The sequence below is a fragment of the Molothrus ater genome, chromosome 3 (assembly GCF_012460135.2).
Source record: "Molothrus ater isolate BHLD 08-10-18 breed brown headed cowbird chromosome 3, BPBGC_Mater_1.1, whole genome shotgun sequence".
NCBI classification, from domain to species: domain Eukaryota; kingdom Metazoa; phylum Chordata; class Aves; order Passeriformes; family Icteridae; genus Molothrus; species Molothrus ater.
In genome coordinates, this window is record NC_050480.2 from 9,947,944 (window position 1) to 9,967,200 (window position 19,257).

General features: G+C 53.7%; 1 protein-coding gene across 3 annotated transcripts; it reads right to left on the minus strand.

The window, feature by feature from the left end:
• Positions 1 to 1,647: 1,647 nt before the first annotated feature.
• On the minus strand, positions 1,648 to 18,551 carry RRBP1 (ribosome binding protein 1). 3 transcript variants are annotated; one of them, XM_036380959.2, is made up of 21 exons: positions 17,870 to 18,551; positions 14,932 to 15,080; positions 14,601 to 14,723; positions 13,671 to 13,823; positions 13,063 to 13,181; positions 12,149 to 12,302; positions 10,370 to 10,508; positions 9,858 to 10,045; positions 9,657 to 9,694; positions 8,451 to 8,541; positions 7,802 to 7,894; positions 7,369 to 7,461; positions 7,186 to 7,266; positions 7,000 to 7,089; positions 6,477 to 6,569; positions 5,493 to 5,564; positions 5,260 to 5,355; positions 4,722 to 4,805; positions 3,159 to 3,242; positions 2,608 to 2,706; positions 1,648 to 1,767 (listed from the first exon to the last, which is right to left on the minus strand). In XM_036380959.2, the coding sequence occupies exons 1-21, from the start codon at positions 18,549 to 18,551 to the stop codon at positions 1,729 to 1,731; spliced, it is 2,760 nt and encodes a 919-aa protein (XP_036236852.1). In that variant the 3' UTR covers positions 1,648 to 1,728. The 3 variants fall into 3 exon arrangements, with proteins under 3 accessions (XP_036236852.1, XP_036236853.1, XP_036236854.1); XM_036380960.2 differs by lacking the exon at positions 5,493 to 5,564; XM_036380961.2 differs by lacking the exon at positions 3,159 to 3,242.
• Positions 18,552 to 19,257: the final 706 nt, after the last annotated feature.

The window sequence follows — 19,257 nt, forward strand, 5'->3', positions numbered from 1 at the left end:
CCCGTGGCTCTTGGGGGTGAGAGCCACCCTGCTATGCTCCACAGCTCCCTCCTGCCTGTGGCTTGGGTGGGGGTTTTGTGCAATCCAGGCATTGCCTCGCTTTTGGGGAGCTTCCATCCAGCAGGTCAGGCATGCTGGGCTGGGGCAAGTGACAGCGCTGGCAGGCTGAGGTCACCAGTGGCCCTTGATTCGTGTGTTCCTCCACATGTGACACAAAGTCCAGGACGATAAACCACAGGCTCACCCTGGCTCTGGGGCAAAAGTCTGCTTCCTTTGTGGCTCCAGGATGGGGAGAGCAGTCCCCTGTGCCACCTGTGCTGGGACAGGGAGTGGGGGGACACACACAGGGGTGGCTCTCAGCTCCCCATTTCCTTGGCCCTTGTTCTTACCTGGTCCCAGCTGAGCCACACACAGCCCTCCCCCAGCTTTCATCACGGCCCCAAAAGCTGCAGTGCTGAGGGAGGGACAGGATGTCCCAGGCCTGTGGAGTCTCAGGGGTGCAGTACAGGGGTTGGTCACACACTGGCCATCCCCAGGAACAAAATGGAAGCAGCTCTGCCCCTCATCCTCCTTCCTGGCCCTGGCTCTCTGTAGGCACTGGAGGGACTGAGGGGCCTTTTTTCCTCCCTCTCTCAAAGCCTGCTGATGTCAGCACTGGGCTCAGCAGCTTTATTGTGGGGAGACAGCACCAAGCTGTCACGTGGCCTCTGCCATTTCCTAAGAAACCAGCTTGAAAATGAAAAAGAAAGGAAAAAAAAAAAGAATAATAAAAGAACAATAAAAAAAAAAAAAGGAAAAAAAATTAAAAAGGAAAGCAACAAGAAGGGAGAGCAGAGGACTAGAGAGCCTGACAGTAACCCAGGGCCACCACCACCACACAGCACACAGGGACAGATTACAGGGGAGCACTAAGGTTTAAAGCAAGTAGGAGGAATGGTCCTGTCCCCACCATGCCCCTAGTGCCATGGCAAAAGTGTCAATCCCACTGCCAATCCCACACAGGGAGGCCAGCCCTGGACCAGCAGCGGGAAACAGTGGGAATGAAGTTTCTCTCCTTTGCTTGTAGTGAATAAAAACCAGGGGATGGCTTCTGTGACACAGCTCCTGGCCAAAGCAAAGTCCTTCTTCAGGGACCCCCAAAGACCTACCTGGCTTGCAAACTTAAAAAAACCCAACACAAACAAACCTCCAAGAAAAATAAAGCAAGGACAAGCTCTCTCCACTACGTCATTTTAATTGCATCGACACCCAGAAATAAACGTGCCAAGAGCCACCCAGCCAAGAGGCATCCTTCCATGGTGGGTCTTACTTTCACACTCCTTTCACTCAAAAAAAAAAAAAGAAAAAAGAAAATAAAAGGAAAAAAAAAAAGGAAAAAATATATAATTATAATTGCACTGGTTGATGTACAAGCACAGTCTCTTCCCTTTTCACACACTGGTGGGTTCTGCTGGAACAGGAGGGTGAAGCCCCAGCGTGGCCACAGCAGCTCCCCAGGAAATGAAGAGTTGTACAAAACAGTATGAAGATTTTCTTACAAACTGCAGTGTTTACTGGTTGGTTTTTTGGATTTTTTTTTTTTATGTTTTCTTGTAAGTTTCAAAACTAGGTTTTGGGTCACTAATGGCCTGTATCTTTTATCTACAGTAAATTTAGCATAAATTTTTATTTTTAGGAATGTGTAAGGCATTTTGGTAAGTTAACTGTAAGGTCCAGGGTGAAGACTCATCAAACTGAAGTCCCTTCCTTTGAACTGTCCTCTTGCCCCTGGAGAACAAAAAAAGAAGTGGGTTACTCAGCTGGCCTCACCCTTATTCTCATGGCAGCTAAAGGCCCAAAGCATTTCACAGATGGGCCAGGTCCTTGACCAGCATCTCGTGTGGTCTCAGCCTTTCCCAAAAGCCACCCAAAAATGGTTTCTGGCAGCAAGGACCACCTTGCCTCCACTCTTAAACCCCTGCCTGCTGCACACTGCCCCAGGGCCTCCACCAGCACCAAGGGGAGGGACATGGCCACCACCAGTACCATTTCATGAAGCTGTTCTTTCAACTTCTTCACCATTTCTCTCTCTTTGGCCAGTTGGTCCTGGGAAACCTTCAGTAGCTCCTGTAGCTTGGTTGCTGCCTGGCCCAGGTCCTTTGTTAATTTTTTCTCTTTTTCAAGTCTTTCCTACATGGCAGTCAAAAGAAGGCACCTGCCTGAGCCTCCCTTTGCCACCTGGTGACCTTCCCCATTTCAAAACACCTCAGGTCTGCATCAAGCTGTCTCAGTGACCATAGGCCAGAGGAACACCCAGTTCCCACCTCAGCAGGGAGAACAGGCACCTCCAGAGCTCTCTCTGGCTCCCTGGAGATGCTGTGGGCCAGGACTGGATGGTTTCCCAGTGTGTGGAAAGCCCAGCCTGTGACTGTTTGCTCAGAGCACCACACTGATCTCAGCCTGCAGGGATGCAGTGGCCCTGCTGTCCTTCTGCCACACTGGAGCTCTCAGCCCTCTCCTGCAGGGTGACCATGGGATGGGCCTCACTCCCCAGTCCTCAGAAATGATCAATCATGCCCATAGTCCTGCTCACACGTGACTTTTGCTGTGGTGGCACAGCCAGCTCACCTTGAGATGCTGGGCCTCCTCCTTGTCTGAAGCTGCTGCATGTTCAGCCAGTCTCAGCTTTTCCAGCTCTGCTTGCAAGCTGCGTGCCAAGCTCTGGGCCTGCAAAGGGACACACTCAGTGAGCACAGAAGCCAACAGTGCCAGCATCTCCCACACACCCAGCTCCAGCCACCCCAAGTGCCTGTGCATGTGTCCTGCTGAGGAGCTGGGTGCTGCAGACACACAGAGCATTGCTTCCAGCAGGGAGATGGCATTTCTCACTTGGAGCAGCAGGAAACCCAGCTCAAGCCCGTAACCCTCCAAGGAAAAAGCTGGCACAAGACATGGGGGGGTTGGGAGAGCTGAATTTGAGGGGCCAGTGATGCCACATGGCTTTAGCACAGCTGCTGTAAGAAGTCCTTCAGATGTGGGAGGGAACGTCTCACAGGGATGTCTGAGGTGTGGACAGTGATGGGGAAAAGCCTTCAGATTAATCCTTCAAATTAATTCTTGGGCTTCATTAGCAGCCAAGAAGGCTTTGCACACCCTGGTATCCTCTCACCCACACCCACCTCCTCCAGCTCCCGTGCCAGCTTTTGCCGCAGCATTTGCTCCTTCTCTGCCAGCGTTTCGTTCTGCTCCAGCTGGGTTTTCAACTGTGTTGAGAAGAGGGGAAAACACCCAGAAATAGCATTTAAAAAAGATTCAAGAAATGAGCTAGCAGGGACAAGAGAGCTGGGCTGGACACAAGAAATAAAACCAGAAGCTTTCCCCACAGCTCCAAAGGGCAATAGGTACAAGCATCCCCCCTCTCTGCAGGAAGATTGCTGATGGCAAGCCTGGGGCCTGGCTTAGCACTGCTCAGTTTTGCTTGCTCCTCAGGCAGCACCAGCTGGGATGTGGGATGAGAGGCATCCCATAGAGAAAATGTGCCTGGCAGACCCCCATGCCTGGGAGAAGGCTCCACAGCTAACAGGATTAAAGGAGAAAGAGCCCTGCCACTGGTGAGAGGTGTCAGCCATGAAGGGAACAAGCTGCTGCTGATGCCCTCAGCCCAGCTGCAGCAGGATTTATGGAGCCTCTGTAACCCTAATCCTCCCTGGCAGGGAAGGGATCCTGGCACAGCACTGTCAGGGGTGTGTCCCCTTCCTCTGAGGAGACTCTGAGCCCCACAGGGCACTGTCACCATCCCCCAAAGCTTGCCAGAGGGCTCCCAAAGGGAACAGCCTGCTGAAAACCAACTGCTATGGGAAAGGACACATGGTTAATGCATTCCCAGCATCCAGGATTCCAACAGGGGGGTGCTGGGCTGGCTGCCCCCCAGCACAGGATGGGACACAACACAGCTGAGAGAGCCCTGAGCAGAGCTGTGTGCAGCTCTCCATGCGGTGAGACGGTGACACAGGACATGGGACATGGGTTAGGGTCAGAGCCTGCCCAGGAGTGGCCTCAGCACCCTAACCTCGAGGGGTGCAGCCTCACTTGGCTCACATGGTGACCCCACCACTCCTCCCTCCTGTAGTCAGCTGCTGCCTGACCTGAGGGATGAGCAGCAAGCCTGGCTCAGTGACACATCCCTGTGCCACAGCCTTCCCACGAGCCTACAGATAAAGCCTGCCAGATTTTTGGCTTGCACACCAGCTGGAATGCTTGAGAAACCACCTCAGTTTCTGCCAGAGCAGGACAGTGGTATCTGAGCTGGGCAGCTGCAGGCTCAACAGCTCCCAGGGGTGCAGAGCAAATGATTCTACCTGGATGGATGGATGGATGGATGGATGGATGGATGGATGGATGGATGGATGGATGGATACCCAAACCCCTTCCCCAGGGTGGTGTTGTGGTGACCAGTGTCCAGTGGTGGGGCAGCTGGGTTTTTCTGCTACACACCAGCTTGAGCAAACCTTGCTGCTCTCCCTTCCCACCCCATCACAGGAGGAAAGACAAGCAAATAAAAATCTCCTCCTGGGTCCCAGCAAGCCCCTCTGAACATGTGGTCCCCAGCAGCACCAGGTGTGCCCATGCAGAGGCTGTGATTTCCTGCACTCCCTCAGCCCACAGGAAGGGCGCTGGCCCCAGAGCTGCTTTGCAGGCCAGCCCCAAGGACCCAGCAGGGCATTCCCAAAGTCCCTCCTTACCAGGGCCAGCTCCTTGCTCTGCTTCTGTGTTTCAGTCTTTGCTGCCTCCAGCTGCTCCTGGGACTCTGACAAGAGCAGCCTCAACTGCCAAAGAAAGGAAAAGAACCCAACTCCTTTTATGCACTTGGTTTAGGAACTCTTTGGCCCAAGGAAGCTTTTTTATGATGCAACATCTTCCCAAAGAGGTCATGGTGTCATCACATGCTGACGTGCCTGCTCAAGCAAATACAGCCATGGGACAGGTCTGTCTCACCTGAGCCACAGAAACCACACAGGCCACCCAGGAGCAGCAGACAGCACCTCCACAGAGATCTGTGCTGTGTTCCTGACCCATCACCGTGCCCATGATTCTTGGCTTTAGGAGTCTACAACCCAGACTGGACCAACCACCTCCATCTGTTTTCCTCTTTCTTTGCAAAGCTGCAGATCCCTGGGGCACCTCCCAGATGCCCAGGGCACTCCTCAAATCCTCAAAACGTGCATGGATGGGGAGTCAGGGTCAGAAAAAGCCAAAGAAGGCAGCAGCCTCCACACTTACAGCTTCAACTTCTTTTGTGTAGTTCTGGCGCTCGGAGCTGGCTGTCTCCAAGTGATTTTCCAGTTGTGTTTCCAGAAGAGAGGTGTATTCCTTTAGCTGGAAAGAGAGGAAAGCAGGAGGGGGTTGATTGTGTGAGGTCCAACACATCCCAAACATCCTGTGGCTAAAGGCAAGTCAGGAGATGGGGCCTGAATCAACCCGTGCAGAGACCTCCCCTCCCCAAAAATCCTCACCTGATCTGTGCTCTGCAGATCTGCTTTCAACTTCTCCACCACACCTTCCAGGGATTTCAGCTGCAGGTGTGACTGAAGCAGAAAGGATCGGAGAAGGACACTGAGCACCTTTGGCTCAATCAAAAACTGGCTGCTATGTGATTCCCACCTTTCCCACTTCATCCTGTACCCATTCAAGGGGAGCTCCATGGAAGAGCTCTCCTTCCCAGGGAGGACAAGTCTAACACACACAGGCCATAAATGGTGGAGAAAGGCAACAGCTGTTGCCTGCAGCACTTCAGGTGGCTGCAGTCAGGTTTCAACACCCGAGAAACCATCATGAGACTCAGCACAAGCTTCCTGCTGAAAGCACTTTTTGGTCTGGAAGCAGCAATTTTCCAATGAGGTGGCATGGACTTGGTTATTAAGAGAGGCCAAGCTGCCAGAAAAAGCACTTAAACCCAGGCTGGTTTTTGAAGAGGACTCTGCAGAAATGTTTGGAAAGGAGGAATTCCTTTCCTCTCCACCGGGAGGCAGGATTGCTCTGGGAGCTGCCCTAGGCACCAGACATTCTTCCCATCAGGAACAGCACCAGCAGCCACGTCACCCTGTGCAATCCCACAGCAGCCCTCAGCAGTGCTGGCACTGCAGGAGCCAGCAGTGGGCTGAGAAATCAAACATCTCTTGTACAACAGCCTCCCCCAGCTCCCTGCAGTCCCAGTTCACTCCAAAACCCCACGTGATGGATGGGGAGCAGCCAGACCATGGAAAACAGTTCAGTCTCAGTTCTCCATTCAGGAGGGAAGATTCTACATGAGGTGGGCTTTTTGTCAGCTGGCTTGGTGGCAGGAGGAGTAGATTTGGGGAGAAAAGGAAGCTCCTGTGTCTCAGTGTTCACAGCTGACAGACCACTGAGGGCTACCAACCAATTTACAGCCAACAGATCCCCTTCTCCTGGAAGTCCTGCTCCAGGAGCACCAAACCCAGCTGTGTAGCAACACACACCTTTTGGAGCTCCTCTTCAGAGGCTGTGAGCTTTGCCTTCCACACCTGCTCCTCCTCCTCCACGCTCTTCTGCAGGTTTCGCAGCATCCCCTCCTGTGGGCAGAGCCTCAGCTGAGCCCTGCAGGGGCTGAGCTCCTGCAGCCCCAGCAGGCTGAGCAGCCTAAGGGCTGGAAGCCTCAAAAGCCTCTCCAAGGATTTGGGCCAAACAACAGGGGACAGAATTAGAATCAGGTGGGGCTGGGGGCTCCTAATCCCCATTCTGGCTCAAGCAGCTCATCAGAGCCCTTGCTGTGTCTCATTCCATCACAACCAGCAAGGTTTCCAACACAATCAGGCTGAAGAAGAGCTCTAGAAATTCACCTTTATCCTGTTCCTCTGTCTCACTGACAAATACTCCACCACACAGCAGCTCCCCCAACACACCATGCCCACCCTGAGCTCATGGGCAGCCTGGGCTGACAGGAGACCTCTCCAGAGGGGTTTCCAGTGGGAAGCCAACACAGTGCAAAGGGCAGGAACTTACAGTCTCTGCGAGGATCGTTCTGTACTGCTCACACTCTGCCTGTAAAGTGCTTTGCGCTTCCTCTGCTTCTTTTAATTTAAGAGCTGAATCCTAAATGGAGAGGGAAAGGAAGAAGAGAGAGATGAAAAGAAGAAACATGTGACCCTCCAGCACACCCTCACCCCTCCACTTTCAGCCATCACTTACTGGTGGCTCTGTTGTGATCATCTGCTGCTTTAGCACACCCACGGTCTTCTCCTTAAACTCCTGTAGCCACGTGTCATAGTCCTGAGTTTGGGAAAAAAGAGAACAAGAGAGAAGGAGGATGCTTAGACCTCTCTCCTTGCCATGAGGAGAGGCTCTGGGGAGGGCTGGGGAAGGCTGTCCCACCTGCTGTGAGGACACAGTGACTCCTGGCAGGGCAGAGAGCAGCGTCTGCTTGGTCCGCGTCTGGAGCGCGTCCAGCTGTTGGGCCAGCTCTTCCTGAAACAGGGACAAACTGCAATGGATGGAGCTCCTGGGCACTGCTGGCCAGGCTGACAACACTGGCCCTGCTTTTCTGTGCCTACAGGGCTGGGGAAACCAGCCAACACAGAAAACTGCTGGTGCTGGGAACCACTAGAGCATCACTTCCAGTTCAACCATGTCCCTGGTTCCCCAACCATGACCAGTACCAGGGATGCACAAGAAAAATCTTGGAGAAGCTTGCTGAAGAGTTGGACCAGCACTCTTCCTAAGCAGGCAGGAAACCCAGGGCAGGCCTCCCTGGTGGCTTGGGAAGCTGAATGCCTCCCTTCCAACACCAGGGCAATGCCAGGCTCACCTTTGCTTTGGTAGCAGCAAGCAGCTTTTCCTCACACGCCTTCTCCACCGTGGTCAGCGCTTCCACCGCCTTCCAGTTCTTTTCCCGAAGGTCCTGTGGAGACACCACCCACAGAGGGCAATGAGCCACACAAAGCTGCTTGCTGGCACTGCAGGGGATTTATTTCCAAGCCACTGCTTAGGGCTTTGGTCAAGAGTCTGTCCATAAGCATTCCTTTCTCCCCAGTCTTTCCAGTGGCTCCACACACCCCATTGCTCTGGCAGTGCCCTGGATGGGACAGGAGCTGCAGAAGCAAGCTCAGGATGCCTGCAGGGGACACAGGCCAAGTGCAGGGATGCAAGGTGGCCTCCACAAAAGTGACACCACCTTGCAGTAGAGGGATAAGGAGCAGAGGAGCAGGAAAGTGTGAAGGAGCCTCCTCAGAGATTGCCTTGGCCCTACCAGGGTAGGAGCTCTCTGGCTTAGCAGGTCCTAAACCTTGCAGGAGAGCAAGGGACTGACATGTCACCTCAGACTGCCCACCAGGGGTATTCCTGCTCTCTGGCAGATGAGGCAAGGCCTCCAGGGCTCCAAGGGGCTGGAAGAGCCTCTGGCCACACCCTAGAGCCATCAGTAGGTGACCACGATGAGCTGTCTGTCATTCACTCACGTTGTTTTTCACCTTCTGTTGCTCCACTGCCTCCCGCAGCTGTGTGGCTTCCCTTTCCAAGGCTGAGAGCTGGTCTGTCTTCTCCTGGAGTCTGGAAGGGCAGGATGCAGGAGTGAGCCTGAGCAGTCACCCCCCTCACGGGCAGCAAGCTCCCGAGATGGAGACACAGCCCTTCCTATCCTGGTCTGCTCTGGCATCTACACACAGCAGGAGGAAGAGGGAGCAGGACTAAAAACCACAGCCATGGCAATACTGGAGTGGGATCTGGTTTTCTACCCCCTTACCAGCAATAAAATGCAATCACTTAACATGCTGGCTGTACACACACAAAAAGAGGAAGAAGCAACCTGATGCAAAGGCCAGGAATCCTGGCTTGCACCACTGGGGCTGCTCCTATCTGTGGCTCATTAGGCTGAGAGAGCCCACAGCTCTGCATTTTGAAAGTATCATCCCACTGTCTTGAGTAACCCTAAATCAGGGCTGCCAACCAGAGAGCAGACAGCTGCAGGTTCCCTCCACACCCTCAGATCCCCCATGTGCCCTGAAGGGACCCTCAGCTTGAGCAAACCAAGGTCCTTGAGAAGAACTACACACATCTCCTGGGGTCTCAGGACAACTCAACAGCTGCCTTCTTTAGAGAGATGCTGGATGCTTGCTGGCAATGGGGGCATCTGAGAAATCCTCCCCCCATGCAGAGCCTTCTTGGAGGTGGCCAGCACATGGACAAGGAATAACAGGCAGGACTCATGACATGGGAAACTCCAGTTAAACGCCAGGAAACGTTTCTGTGCTAGGGGGTGGGGGAAGAGGTTATCAAACACTGGAACGGGAACCCAGAGTGGTGATGAATCTCCATCCCTGGAGATACCTGGGAACATCTTTAAAAATCTTCCTCTGGTTGGCCCAGCCTTGAGCAGGGACTTGCACCAGAGACATCCCACACCCAGCACCAACACCAGCAGAACCTCCTGTTCTGTAGGAGTGGTCAGACTCCATGTGCCTGCCAGCAATTCAGTCCTGCTTCAGAATGGACTGGCTGTTACATGGGGCCAGCACCAGAGCTAATTAATATTTTAATTGAAAATAAAGCCCCAAGCTTCCCTGGAAGGCAGAAAGCCCTCAGCCACAGGCTCAGTGCCCAAGGAAGCCTGGGACACATGGACAGCAAGCTGGAAGTGCCACTACTAGATGTGCACCTGGACCCACCTGGACTGCAGCTGCTTCATTTCTGCTTCATTGGCTGCCTGGAAGAGAGAAAGCACTTTGATGACCTGCCCCAGGGATGTGACACAGGTCAGCCCTTTCTGTGGCATCCCAGAGAGGATGCCAGAGCAAAGACAACTCAGGGATTGTGTAAGCAGTGTCACCCACTCCCCTCCTCCCACCCCAATTAAACGAGCACACAACCTGCAGGTCTCTGTCTTTTTCTGCCTCCCGCATCTGGCCTGCCTCCAGCAGAGCTTCAATGGACTTGATCCTCTCCAGAAGCTTTGCATTCTCTGAGCTGGCATCCTGCAGCTTCCCTTTCACACTGTCCAACTCCAGCAGCTTACTTTTAACCTCTGCCTCGGAGCTCAGCAGCTTGGCCTGCAGCTCTGTTGGAGGGAAGCGTGACAAACACAGTAGGGCAGGTGCAAACAAACCTGGACACTCCCCACCCTGCTCTGCCCACGCAGGATCTTAGCCAAAGAAGCCTTTCTTGGCCAAGGATGCTTTGGGGAGGCACAGAAAGGGCAGGCAGGGATGCAGGCCAGCACAGGAGAGGGACAGAACCACGGACCAGCCCATGTCTCGCTCACACCAACACCAGGCAGCCTAACTCATCCCTGGATCTATCTCCTGCCCCAAGTGGTTCCTCCAAGCTCTCAAAGTCTCCAGTCTGCCCTACAGCCCTGCCCATGCTGATCCCAGTTCCTCACCAGCAATGCTCTGCTGCTGCCCTTTGGTCTTTTCTGCATCTGCCAAGAGGCTCTTGTAGCTGCTCTGGGTTTTGCGGAGCTCGTCGCTGACCTCATCCAGCCTCTTCTGCAGCATCACCTCTGCCTCCCGTTGGTAAGCCTGCAGGGCAGGAAGAGAAGGCTTCCTGGAGCGTGACAGACACCCCAGCCAGTTTGAAGCAAAGCTTCATGTGTCACATAATCTTATTTTTAAGCTGTGTTTTGGAGGATTAAAGTCATCTTCCCACCACGCTCCCCCTGCGCATGGAGCACCCTGCGTTGTGCTCACATTTCATCCCGTGCCAGCCCTCACATTGGGAAGCAGACAATACCCAAATGTCTCAGTCCTGAGCCAATTCCATGGCCAACCTCTCCTCTGGAGAGCTCTGAAAAACCTCCCAGAGCCCCGGTTCAAACCGCCCCAGCCCAGCAGGGAGAGGTGCTGGCACGGGGCTTTGCAGAGCACAGACACCCAACCACACTTCCACAGGAGGAGGAACTGTCTGTGCCATTTGGGCCAGGGAATACTTTTTATTTTCCATCATGGAAAGCAGCAAGGAAGAGGCTGGCAAGGGCAGGAGTTTTGAGAGGGAAGGCAAAGGGAGAAGGATGAGTTGCAGCTTTACAGGTACAAGTGGCACTCTTGCAGAGGGAGAAAAATCACTTTGCATGGAGGGGACAGGAAAAGGTAAACCAGCAGGCCTGTCTCTGTCCAAGGGATGCTTTCAGCACCACCAGGAAAGCAGAGCTGCTCTGGTTTTTGAGGATTTGACTCAGCTCAGAGCTCCATGTGTTACTGTGGAACACATTCTCCCTAGCACCTTAAGCACATCCCTGACTTAAGAGTCAGCTAGTGTGATTTATTTAATCAGCATTAACGTGTGCAGTGAGCTGACATCCCTGGAGTTCTCCCAAAAGTATGCCTAGGAGCTCCTGCTTTGAGCAGAGAAGCAGCTCCTGCCTTCATACCAGCTGTGAGCTCACATCACCCTCCTTGCTCCTCAGCTGCAAAAGCAGCAGGAGCCAAATGCAGCCCACCAAAATGAGAGCCACATCTTCAGGCACACAAAAAATTAAGAGCAAGGATATGGAAGTTCCCCTTCCTCTAGGAACTCCTCTACAAAACTATTTTGGCACATGCAGATAAAGGTCTCTTCCACCACAGCCCCTTCTTGAAGAGGCCAGAGCAATTCAGAGACATCCCTCACCCTGTCTGCTACACAGGGATTAATGCTCCCAGCACACAGCTTAGCAACATCCCAGCAGGATCCCAGCAGGAGCACTGTCAACATCCCAAGGAGATGCTCTTCCCTGTGGGAGCACAGCCTGCCAGCAACACACCTCTGTATGCTCACAGGCTCTGCTTGGGAGGTGTCCTTTCAACACCCCTAAAAACCCCCAAACCCAGCCACTCCCTGCTGGCAACTAAAAAAGCCACAAGCTCCATCTCCTCCACCAGGGAGAGGGAGATGGTTTTAAGCCACAAGCTCAAAACATCTGAGTTTGAGAGAGAGAGCACCTGCAGAAGAATGGCCTCAACCAGGGCATGCTGCTCCCTGGGCTCTGACAGTGATGTTACACAAGGGCCACAGGGAATGTGACAAGCTAATGGGGGGCAGAGCAACTGGGAAGCCTGCCAGGCAGCTTCCTTCCCAACCATGGACATTTCTGTCCTTCCCAGCCCTTCCCATGGCCAAGTGCATGGATCCATTCAGCCACCCAGCCCTGCAAGGGGAGAGGGTTTGCCAGGGCCTGCCTGACCTGCAGCTGCTCGATTTGCTTCTCCGAGGCCGTCGCTTTGATCTCCCAGCTCTTCCTCTGCTGCTCCTCTTGCTGCAGCACCTCTGACTTCTCAGACAGCTCTTTCATCAGCTTGCTGCACTCCTGCCTCAACTTGGCCAGCTCAGCATTTTGCCTGCAGCAACAGAAGCAGGGTTATTTCAGCCCACAGGCCAGCCAAGCCTCCCTGGTGTTGGTCGGGGGAAACACATCCTCCCGTGGGCCTGATACAGGACTTGAAATGGTGAACTTTGTTTGCCTGTTTCTAGGACACTCCTGGTCCTTCAGGGAGGGGGTGGAAAGAGCCAACAAATCACTTTTTAAAAGCCCTGTTTCAGTCACAGGAGACATTCCTTTCTTATGAAGTAGAGGACACATGGATCTGTGTTCCCAGACACAAGAGGAAGCACTACAGCTGGAGTCCACTCTGTAATTATTTGCCTGCTGTTAATCACCAGTCATTTCAGACTGTCTATAAAAAGGAGTGTGAAATTCTTCTACCTAGCTCCTATTTGTCCTGTTCTCTGTAGCATCACTCCCATCAATGAGCTGGCAGCATTTCTTCTCAAGTTTGAGGGTATGAGCTTCCCTATGGGGGAAAAACACCACAGTGCCTTCTGATGCCTTCTCTCCCCCCCTCCACTGCCTGTTGGATCTGGCATCAGCACAGGTGACCCCAAAGGAGAGAGGGATTCCCTGCCCTTTCACTTGGGAAGAACACCCTTGTTTCTCCTGGTGCACCCTCAAGAGCCATGTGGCAAAGCTCTTCCTCCCTCATTCCCTCCTCCACCTCCAGCTAGTTGGGGTGTCTGCAGGAGTACCTTTGGGAAAGGGGGTGGCCAAGCCAAGGTCTGCCAGAGGGCAGCCCCAGGCTCTGCCCCTCCTCCCAGCCTTACTTGCTTTCCATCTGGCTGGTGGCCTGGTTGAGGGCATCCCTGAGGATGGAGTTCTCCTGCTGCAGGCGAGCCAGCTGCGTGTTGGGGCCATTCTCCAGCTGTTCCTGCAGGGTCCGGATCTAGAGGAGCCCAACAGGGGTTAATGCCACCACCAGCCCTTCTGCTGCCCCTGTCAAAGCCCAGGAGATGAGCAGGAGGGACTGGCAATGCAGGGAAGTGTGTGCTGATGCTGACAGCCCTCAGGGGTGCGACATCCCATGAAGATGCTCCAACGTGCCTCTTCTCCAAAGAGGTTTGGAGTGGCTTTAAGGGATTGGGGGGGTATTTAGGGAGTGTGGGGGGTACCAAGTGGCTCTTAGAGGGGTGTGGGGGGACCTGAAGGGGTTTGGGAAGGGATCTGAGGGAGTTTAAGGGGCGTTTAGGGGGGGCCTTAAAGGGGTTTTGGGGGAAATTCGGCACCATGGCCCAGAAGCACCGCGGGCTCCTGCCCCTTCCTGAGGCTCTCGCCCCCTCGCACGGCTCAGCCTTCTCCAGAATGTCACACAGGTGCCACCAGCAGCCACCTGGCAGAGGAAGGAGGCAAGTGCAGGGCTCACTCTAGAGCTCACCTTGCCCTGGAGCTGCTGGGTCTCGCTGACATGGTCCTGGTAGCTGGCCTGCATCCGTGCCTGCACGGCCACGATCTCCCGCTCGCGGGCCAGCAGCTGCTCCTTCAGCCTGCCCTCCACGGCCCCCGCCTTGGCCCGCTCGGCTGCCAGCTCCTTCCAGGAAAGGAGGCTCCCAGTTAGTCCTCAGAGCACAGGTCTCCCCATTTGAAGAGGATGTGGCCTCCTAGCTCAGCAGACTACAAAGTTTAGCCCTTTTGTTGCTGCCCCCATGCCCAGGTACATTTAGCACTTACATTTCCTCCTGCATTTTGTTTTGGGCTCTGTGGCCACTGGATGCCACTGTTGTTCCATGTTGGGCCAGCTAAGAGAAAGGAGTAAGACAGCCTGGAATTTTATTTTCCTCCCCCAGGATAAATAACATCACACAACGTTCGGGGCAAAGAAGAAAAATTAAGCAGATGGACTTGACAGCCACAAGTTCAGTGTGGCAGGGATCTGTTCTGCCTTCAACACCCAAAAAGAGGTGGGGGCAGGGGGCTGAGTCAGGGAAGGGCACTGTAAATAGGATCAGGTTCCTTACAAAGGCACCATCTCAGCTCAGGGGAGCTGAAATGAGGGAGGATTTGCTTTTCTCCCTGAAGAAGAAAGCTGCAATCTCTCACAGAAAGGGTTTTCCACTGCTTCTCCCATGGCTGCCAATGGGCACTACCCTGAGGTTCTTTGGGCTGGCACCTCCCCAGACTGGAGCAGCCCCAACAGAGGAGGGCAGGGGGGGAGATCTCCTCTGCTTTTTGGGAAGAAAACAGCCAACAGGGGAAGGGTCCAAAGAGCCCCATCAGGGGGCTGAGATGTGGGGAGCAGGAGGCACGTGGAGAGCCACCATGAGCAGAGGCCACAGCAGGGATGGCAGGAGGGGCACCCAGGGCTTACCTTGCTCAGCTCCCGCAGTTTGTTCCTGGCAGCAGCTGCATCCTCCTGCTCAGCTGAGAGCTGCTTCTCCTTCTCCTCCAGCTGCCGCTTCAGGACAGCTACAGGGTCACCCTTCTGCGTGGCCTGCCAGCATGGGGTGGCACATCAGTGGGGACCAACACCTTCAGAGCCATCCCCCCCACCCCACACACACAGGGGACATCCTGCCCTCTGCTCCAGGGGAAAATTCAGCTCCCTTCTCCCAGACACCCTCAGGGCCTCAGCCTCAGCCTGCCTGAAAATAGGGTGCTTCCCGTGCCCCTGCACTTCCTGAGGCTCAGCAGAGCCCTACCGTGTGCCAGGTGTCCTGGATGATTCCTGCTTTCTCCGTCAGGATCTCGATGAGCTGCTGGGCCTCCCCCTCACTGAACACCATGCTGCTGACTGTGGACACCAGTGTCTTGTAGGGCAGGTACAGGGCCCCATCTGAATCTGCAGGAGCTGGGGAGGAGAGAGGAGAGATTGGGACTTCTGGGGACAACAGCAAAAATATTGTATCATCTCAGCAGGCTTCAAGCCCACAGCTGCCATCTCAAACAGTCATCCAACCCAGATTTCCAGTCACATTTGGTATCTGTGAGTGAGAACAGTAAGAAAAGCACTGGAGATGGCACCACACACATGCTCCTTGAGTCACCTGTCACCTCTTCCTGGCTCAACAACTGGTCCCAGCACCTGCCATCATCCTCTACCAAACTGAGAGACTCTCACCAGGAGCTGGGAGTGCTTTGCCAGTGCCAGGGGGCTCAGACATGTCAGGCATCAGAAGCTGGACCACACCAAAATACAACCTTGCTGAAGGATGTCACTCCATGCATCCTTCACAGTGGTGCCAGTGACAGCAAGGTCATCTCCCACCTTTCACCTGCCAAGCCTGTTCCAGCTCTTTGCTAAGGGAGCAACATGACTCCAACCCTTCCCCTGCTAACCTGGGAAAGCCAAGGAGCACCAGGGACCATGATGCTGTTGTAGGACCTTAGTGCACATGGTCACAATACACAGAGGCAGTGGTTTAGGGGTTCCTGCATGTATCTGTGGCCCTGTGGGCTCCTCTTCCTAGAAAACCACAGAAGGAAAAGCAGTCTGGAGTCCAGTAGCTCCAGAGTCCCTGAAGTCATTAACACCAGAGTCTCTTGAATACAAAGCTTTGGATGCCCCAGACAGCAAGGTTCAAAGAAGAAGGAGGAGGAGGAGGTGCTGCAGGTATTGGAGCAGAGATTCTCCTCTAGAGAATGGACCCCATGCTGGACAAGGTTCCTCCGAAAGGACCATGGAAGGCCCCACACTGGAGCAGGGGAAAGGTGTGAAGAGGAAAAAGCTGGCAGAGGGTGGCTGTAACAAACTGACCATGCTCCCCATCCTCCTGCACCACTCAGGGATGGGAGGTAGAGGAGTCAGGAGGGAAGGAGTGAAGTTGAGCCTGGCAATAAGCACAGGAGGTGGTGGGGAAGGCATTGTTTTCACTTTAAAAAAAATCTCTGTTTCTCATCTATTTTACTGAGGAATAAATTAGTTTTCCCCAGGTTGAGTCTGTCTGGCCAGTGACAGTAACTGAGTGATCCCTGGTAGATCCATCTGGAACAGCAGTGCCAAGCCCTGGCAGCAGCCGTGTCTGTGTCCCCAGCCACAGCCACTTCCCAGCAGTGCAGCCAGAGCAGCTCCACCCCCGTGTGCCACCAGGGCCCGAGGCTTGGCTCATACTTTACTCATGCTGGCAAGTGCAGGGCTGCAGGACAGCACATGGCATCCCCTGGCTCTGCCCTGCTGCTGCAGGGACACACCACGTGGAGTTCCGCCCCTCTCCTGGTGGAGTCGCAGGAGAAAAACACCCCAAGCCACTCCTGTCAGGTTTGCCATCTGTTTCAGTGCTTAGGATGTGTCCTTGAGCACTCTGAACACCCATTTTTATCTGCCACAGAATAATTTGTTCCTTTGCATTTGATGAGGAGAGATCGCAGCTGCTGAAAACACGTTGGTCAAACTGCAGTTGGCTTCATGGCACAAATCTACCCAGAACTTTCCTTTGCAAAATCCCACATCACTCTTCACTTTCAGGACATGCAGGACTGGCACTTCATACCCAAGGGAATCTAAGTTTGGAGCACCCAAAAACCTCCCAACTTAACAAATGCTACAAGGTCATCTCCCAGCCACATTCCCTCAGCCGTTACAGCTTGGATTTAGGAATTTAGGGCTTGGATTTGTGTGTTTTTCACATGGGTGCACACAACAAACCAGTCACCTCCAGTTTCCCCAAGCCCACCACCCCTGCAATACCCTCCAGGAGCAGCTTCTCCAGTCATTCCAAACCCCATCACCGTGTGGAGATTTAGTAAAATCCTTCCCTCAGAAGAGCAGATTCAAGGGGTTTAACCCCTCTTTGAAACCCAGCAGCTGCAAATGCCCTGCTGAGTAGCAGGCCCTCTTCCAAAATGTGGGTGTGGAAACTGCCAGGCTGCACAGCAGGTTTGGATGTGCTGCAGAAGGGCAGCAAGAAGGGATGTCTTTTAGTTTGGTGGGTTGTTTGGTTTTTTTGGTAAGAAAGAAAGAAATCTATGCACATCACATGAATTCTTTGAGAACATCTGAGAGGCTTCTGCCATGTGTCCACATGGGAACCCTTCCACAGGTCTGAAAGCACTCACATTTTTAGTGTCTGTAATTATCACTTAACCAAAAATAAATCCCAAACTGTTCCCAGTGGTAAAATGAGAGGCCAGAATCCACCAAGAGATCTGATTTTCCCCTCCCTACACCTTTTTTATACTCTGCAGAGTTCAGGACCACCTGATCTTTTCCATCTCTAAGTCAATCAAGTAAGGCACGACTTATGATGGTTAAGTTTTCCCTTCCCTGTGAGAGACCCAAAGTCACTTCCCTCTAATTTCTCTACAATCAATCCCCTGCAGTCTGAAACTCCATCAATCCTCTCTGCTTGAAGAATCCTTCTTCACCTCCACCAAAGGAGGAGGAAACGCTAGCAGTGACCAAGTGTGGGAGAGCTCCTCTGTGCTTTTTAACAGTCAGGGTTCTATGGGGAAAACACCTCATCCTGCCCTTCCAACCAGATGTGCAGCACCTTGGCAGCTGTCCCTCTCCCAGGACAGGGACATGCAGCTCTCATTCACTCCCATCTGCAGAGCCCACAACACAGAGCCCAGAGGAACCTGTCACTCTCCAACACCCGTGTGCTGGAGCAGAGGGATACAGGCAGAGGAATTTGGCCTCACCTGGCTCGCTCTTCTTCTTGGATGCAGCCTTCTTCTTGGCAGGTCCATCATGCTTCTGGTCCTCCTGGGCTGGGGGAGCCTCGCTTTTCTTGACAGCGACAGAGCTGATGACAGGAGCACTTTGCTGGGTGCCAACTGGGGGCACTGCCACAACAGGCACCTCCTTGGGGGCCACCTCCCGCACGGGAGAACTTTTGGGGACGCTGACAGGGGGCGGAGCCAGCACCGGGCTAGGAGCAGGCTCCACCTTTGCCACCTTCTTCTCCTTCTTCCTCTTCTCCTTAGGTGATGGGACGGGTTTCTCCTTTTCCTGGGGGACAACAGCCACTGCTGCAATTGGAGTCTCGACTGCTACAGGCTCGGGCACCCCAGCAGGCTCGGGGAGCACCTCCTTGGGAGGGTCCGTCACTTCCTGAGTAAGCTGCTGCTCTGGGATCTTTCCATTCGGTTTCTCTTCCTTTTTCTTCGCTTTTCCCTTTTTCTCAACCGTTTTCTCTTTCTTCTTTTTCTCTAATTTCTGCTGCTGGCTCTTCTCAAGCTCCTTGCGTTGCTTGGCCAAGGCTTCCTCGTAAGATGTCTCCTTCATGGAGAAGGTGGACACCAGGAAGATCCCGATGGCTGAGATCACCATGAAGCCTCCAAAGACCATAACACCCAGCGTCTGAGGGTCGTACACATCCATCCTGCCTCGCTCCTCTGTGCCTGCAAGACACCAGGACAACAGTTAAGGGCAGCAGGGGAGGAAAGAAATGCAATGGCTTTCCTGAGAAGGATCCTCACACGGGCATCTGTGACTTCCACTGGGAAGAGGAGCACTCCAGGTTCACATGGCTCAGCCTGACCTGCCTGCACACCCCTGAATTTGTGCTCCTCTGCTACACTGCCCACGCACAGGGGTCCAGTTGTACATCAGTGACTAAATTTCATCTCCAGAAGAACCAAAGAGAAGGAAATGAAACCAGGGATGGAGCCAGAGACAGCCACGAGCCTCATTCTATGTCCAATGGGGTGGCTTTGTACAACCCTAAGCCATACCTGCAGCACTAAGAGAGCCCACCTTCAGACTGCTGGGAGCAGGTTGGCCAAAATCTGGGCTTTCCCTGGAGCACCTGGCTTTTTCACTGCCCCCAGATACATATCCAGGTGTTATCTTTGGGATAAAATATCCCCCTGGGAGGAGAAAGCTTTGCAGCAGCCCTTCCCTCTTCCCTTTCCCTGCTGAGCAGCAGCAGAGACCACACTGCCTGCTCTGAGCTCTGGCCAGCAGGGTTGAGCCACACGTGGGGAAAGATGCTGCTATCTCCACTCCTCCTAATGGCTACTTGAACCTATCCTGGTTTCAAATCCAATTTTTGCTGGCCCATCCACGTGTTTCATCCACCAGGGCA

Excerpts from the sequence above, each read along its gene's own strand:
- RRBP1 (XM_036380959.2), bottom strand. The coding sequence starts at position 18,551 with ATGGATGTGTACGACCCTCAGACGCTGGGTGTTATGGTCTTTGGAGGC. Across the intron at positions 7,090-7,185 it reads TGATCACAACAGAGCCACCA|GATTCAGCTCTTAAATTAAA; the intron begins GTAAGTGATGGC and ends CTCTCCATTTAG. Across the intron at positions 1,768-2,607 it reads AGGAGGCCCAGCATCTCAAG|GGGCAAGAGGACAGTTCAAA; the intron begins GTGAGCTGGCTG and ends TTTGTTCTCCAG.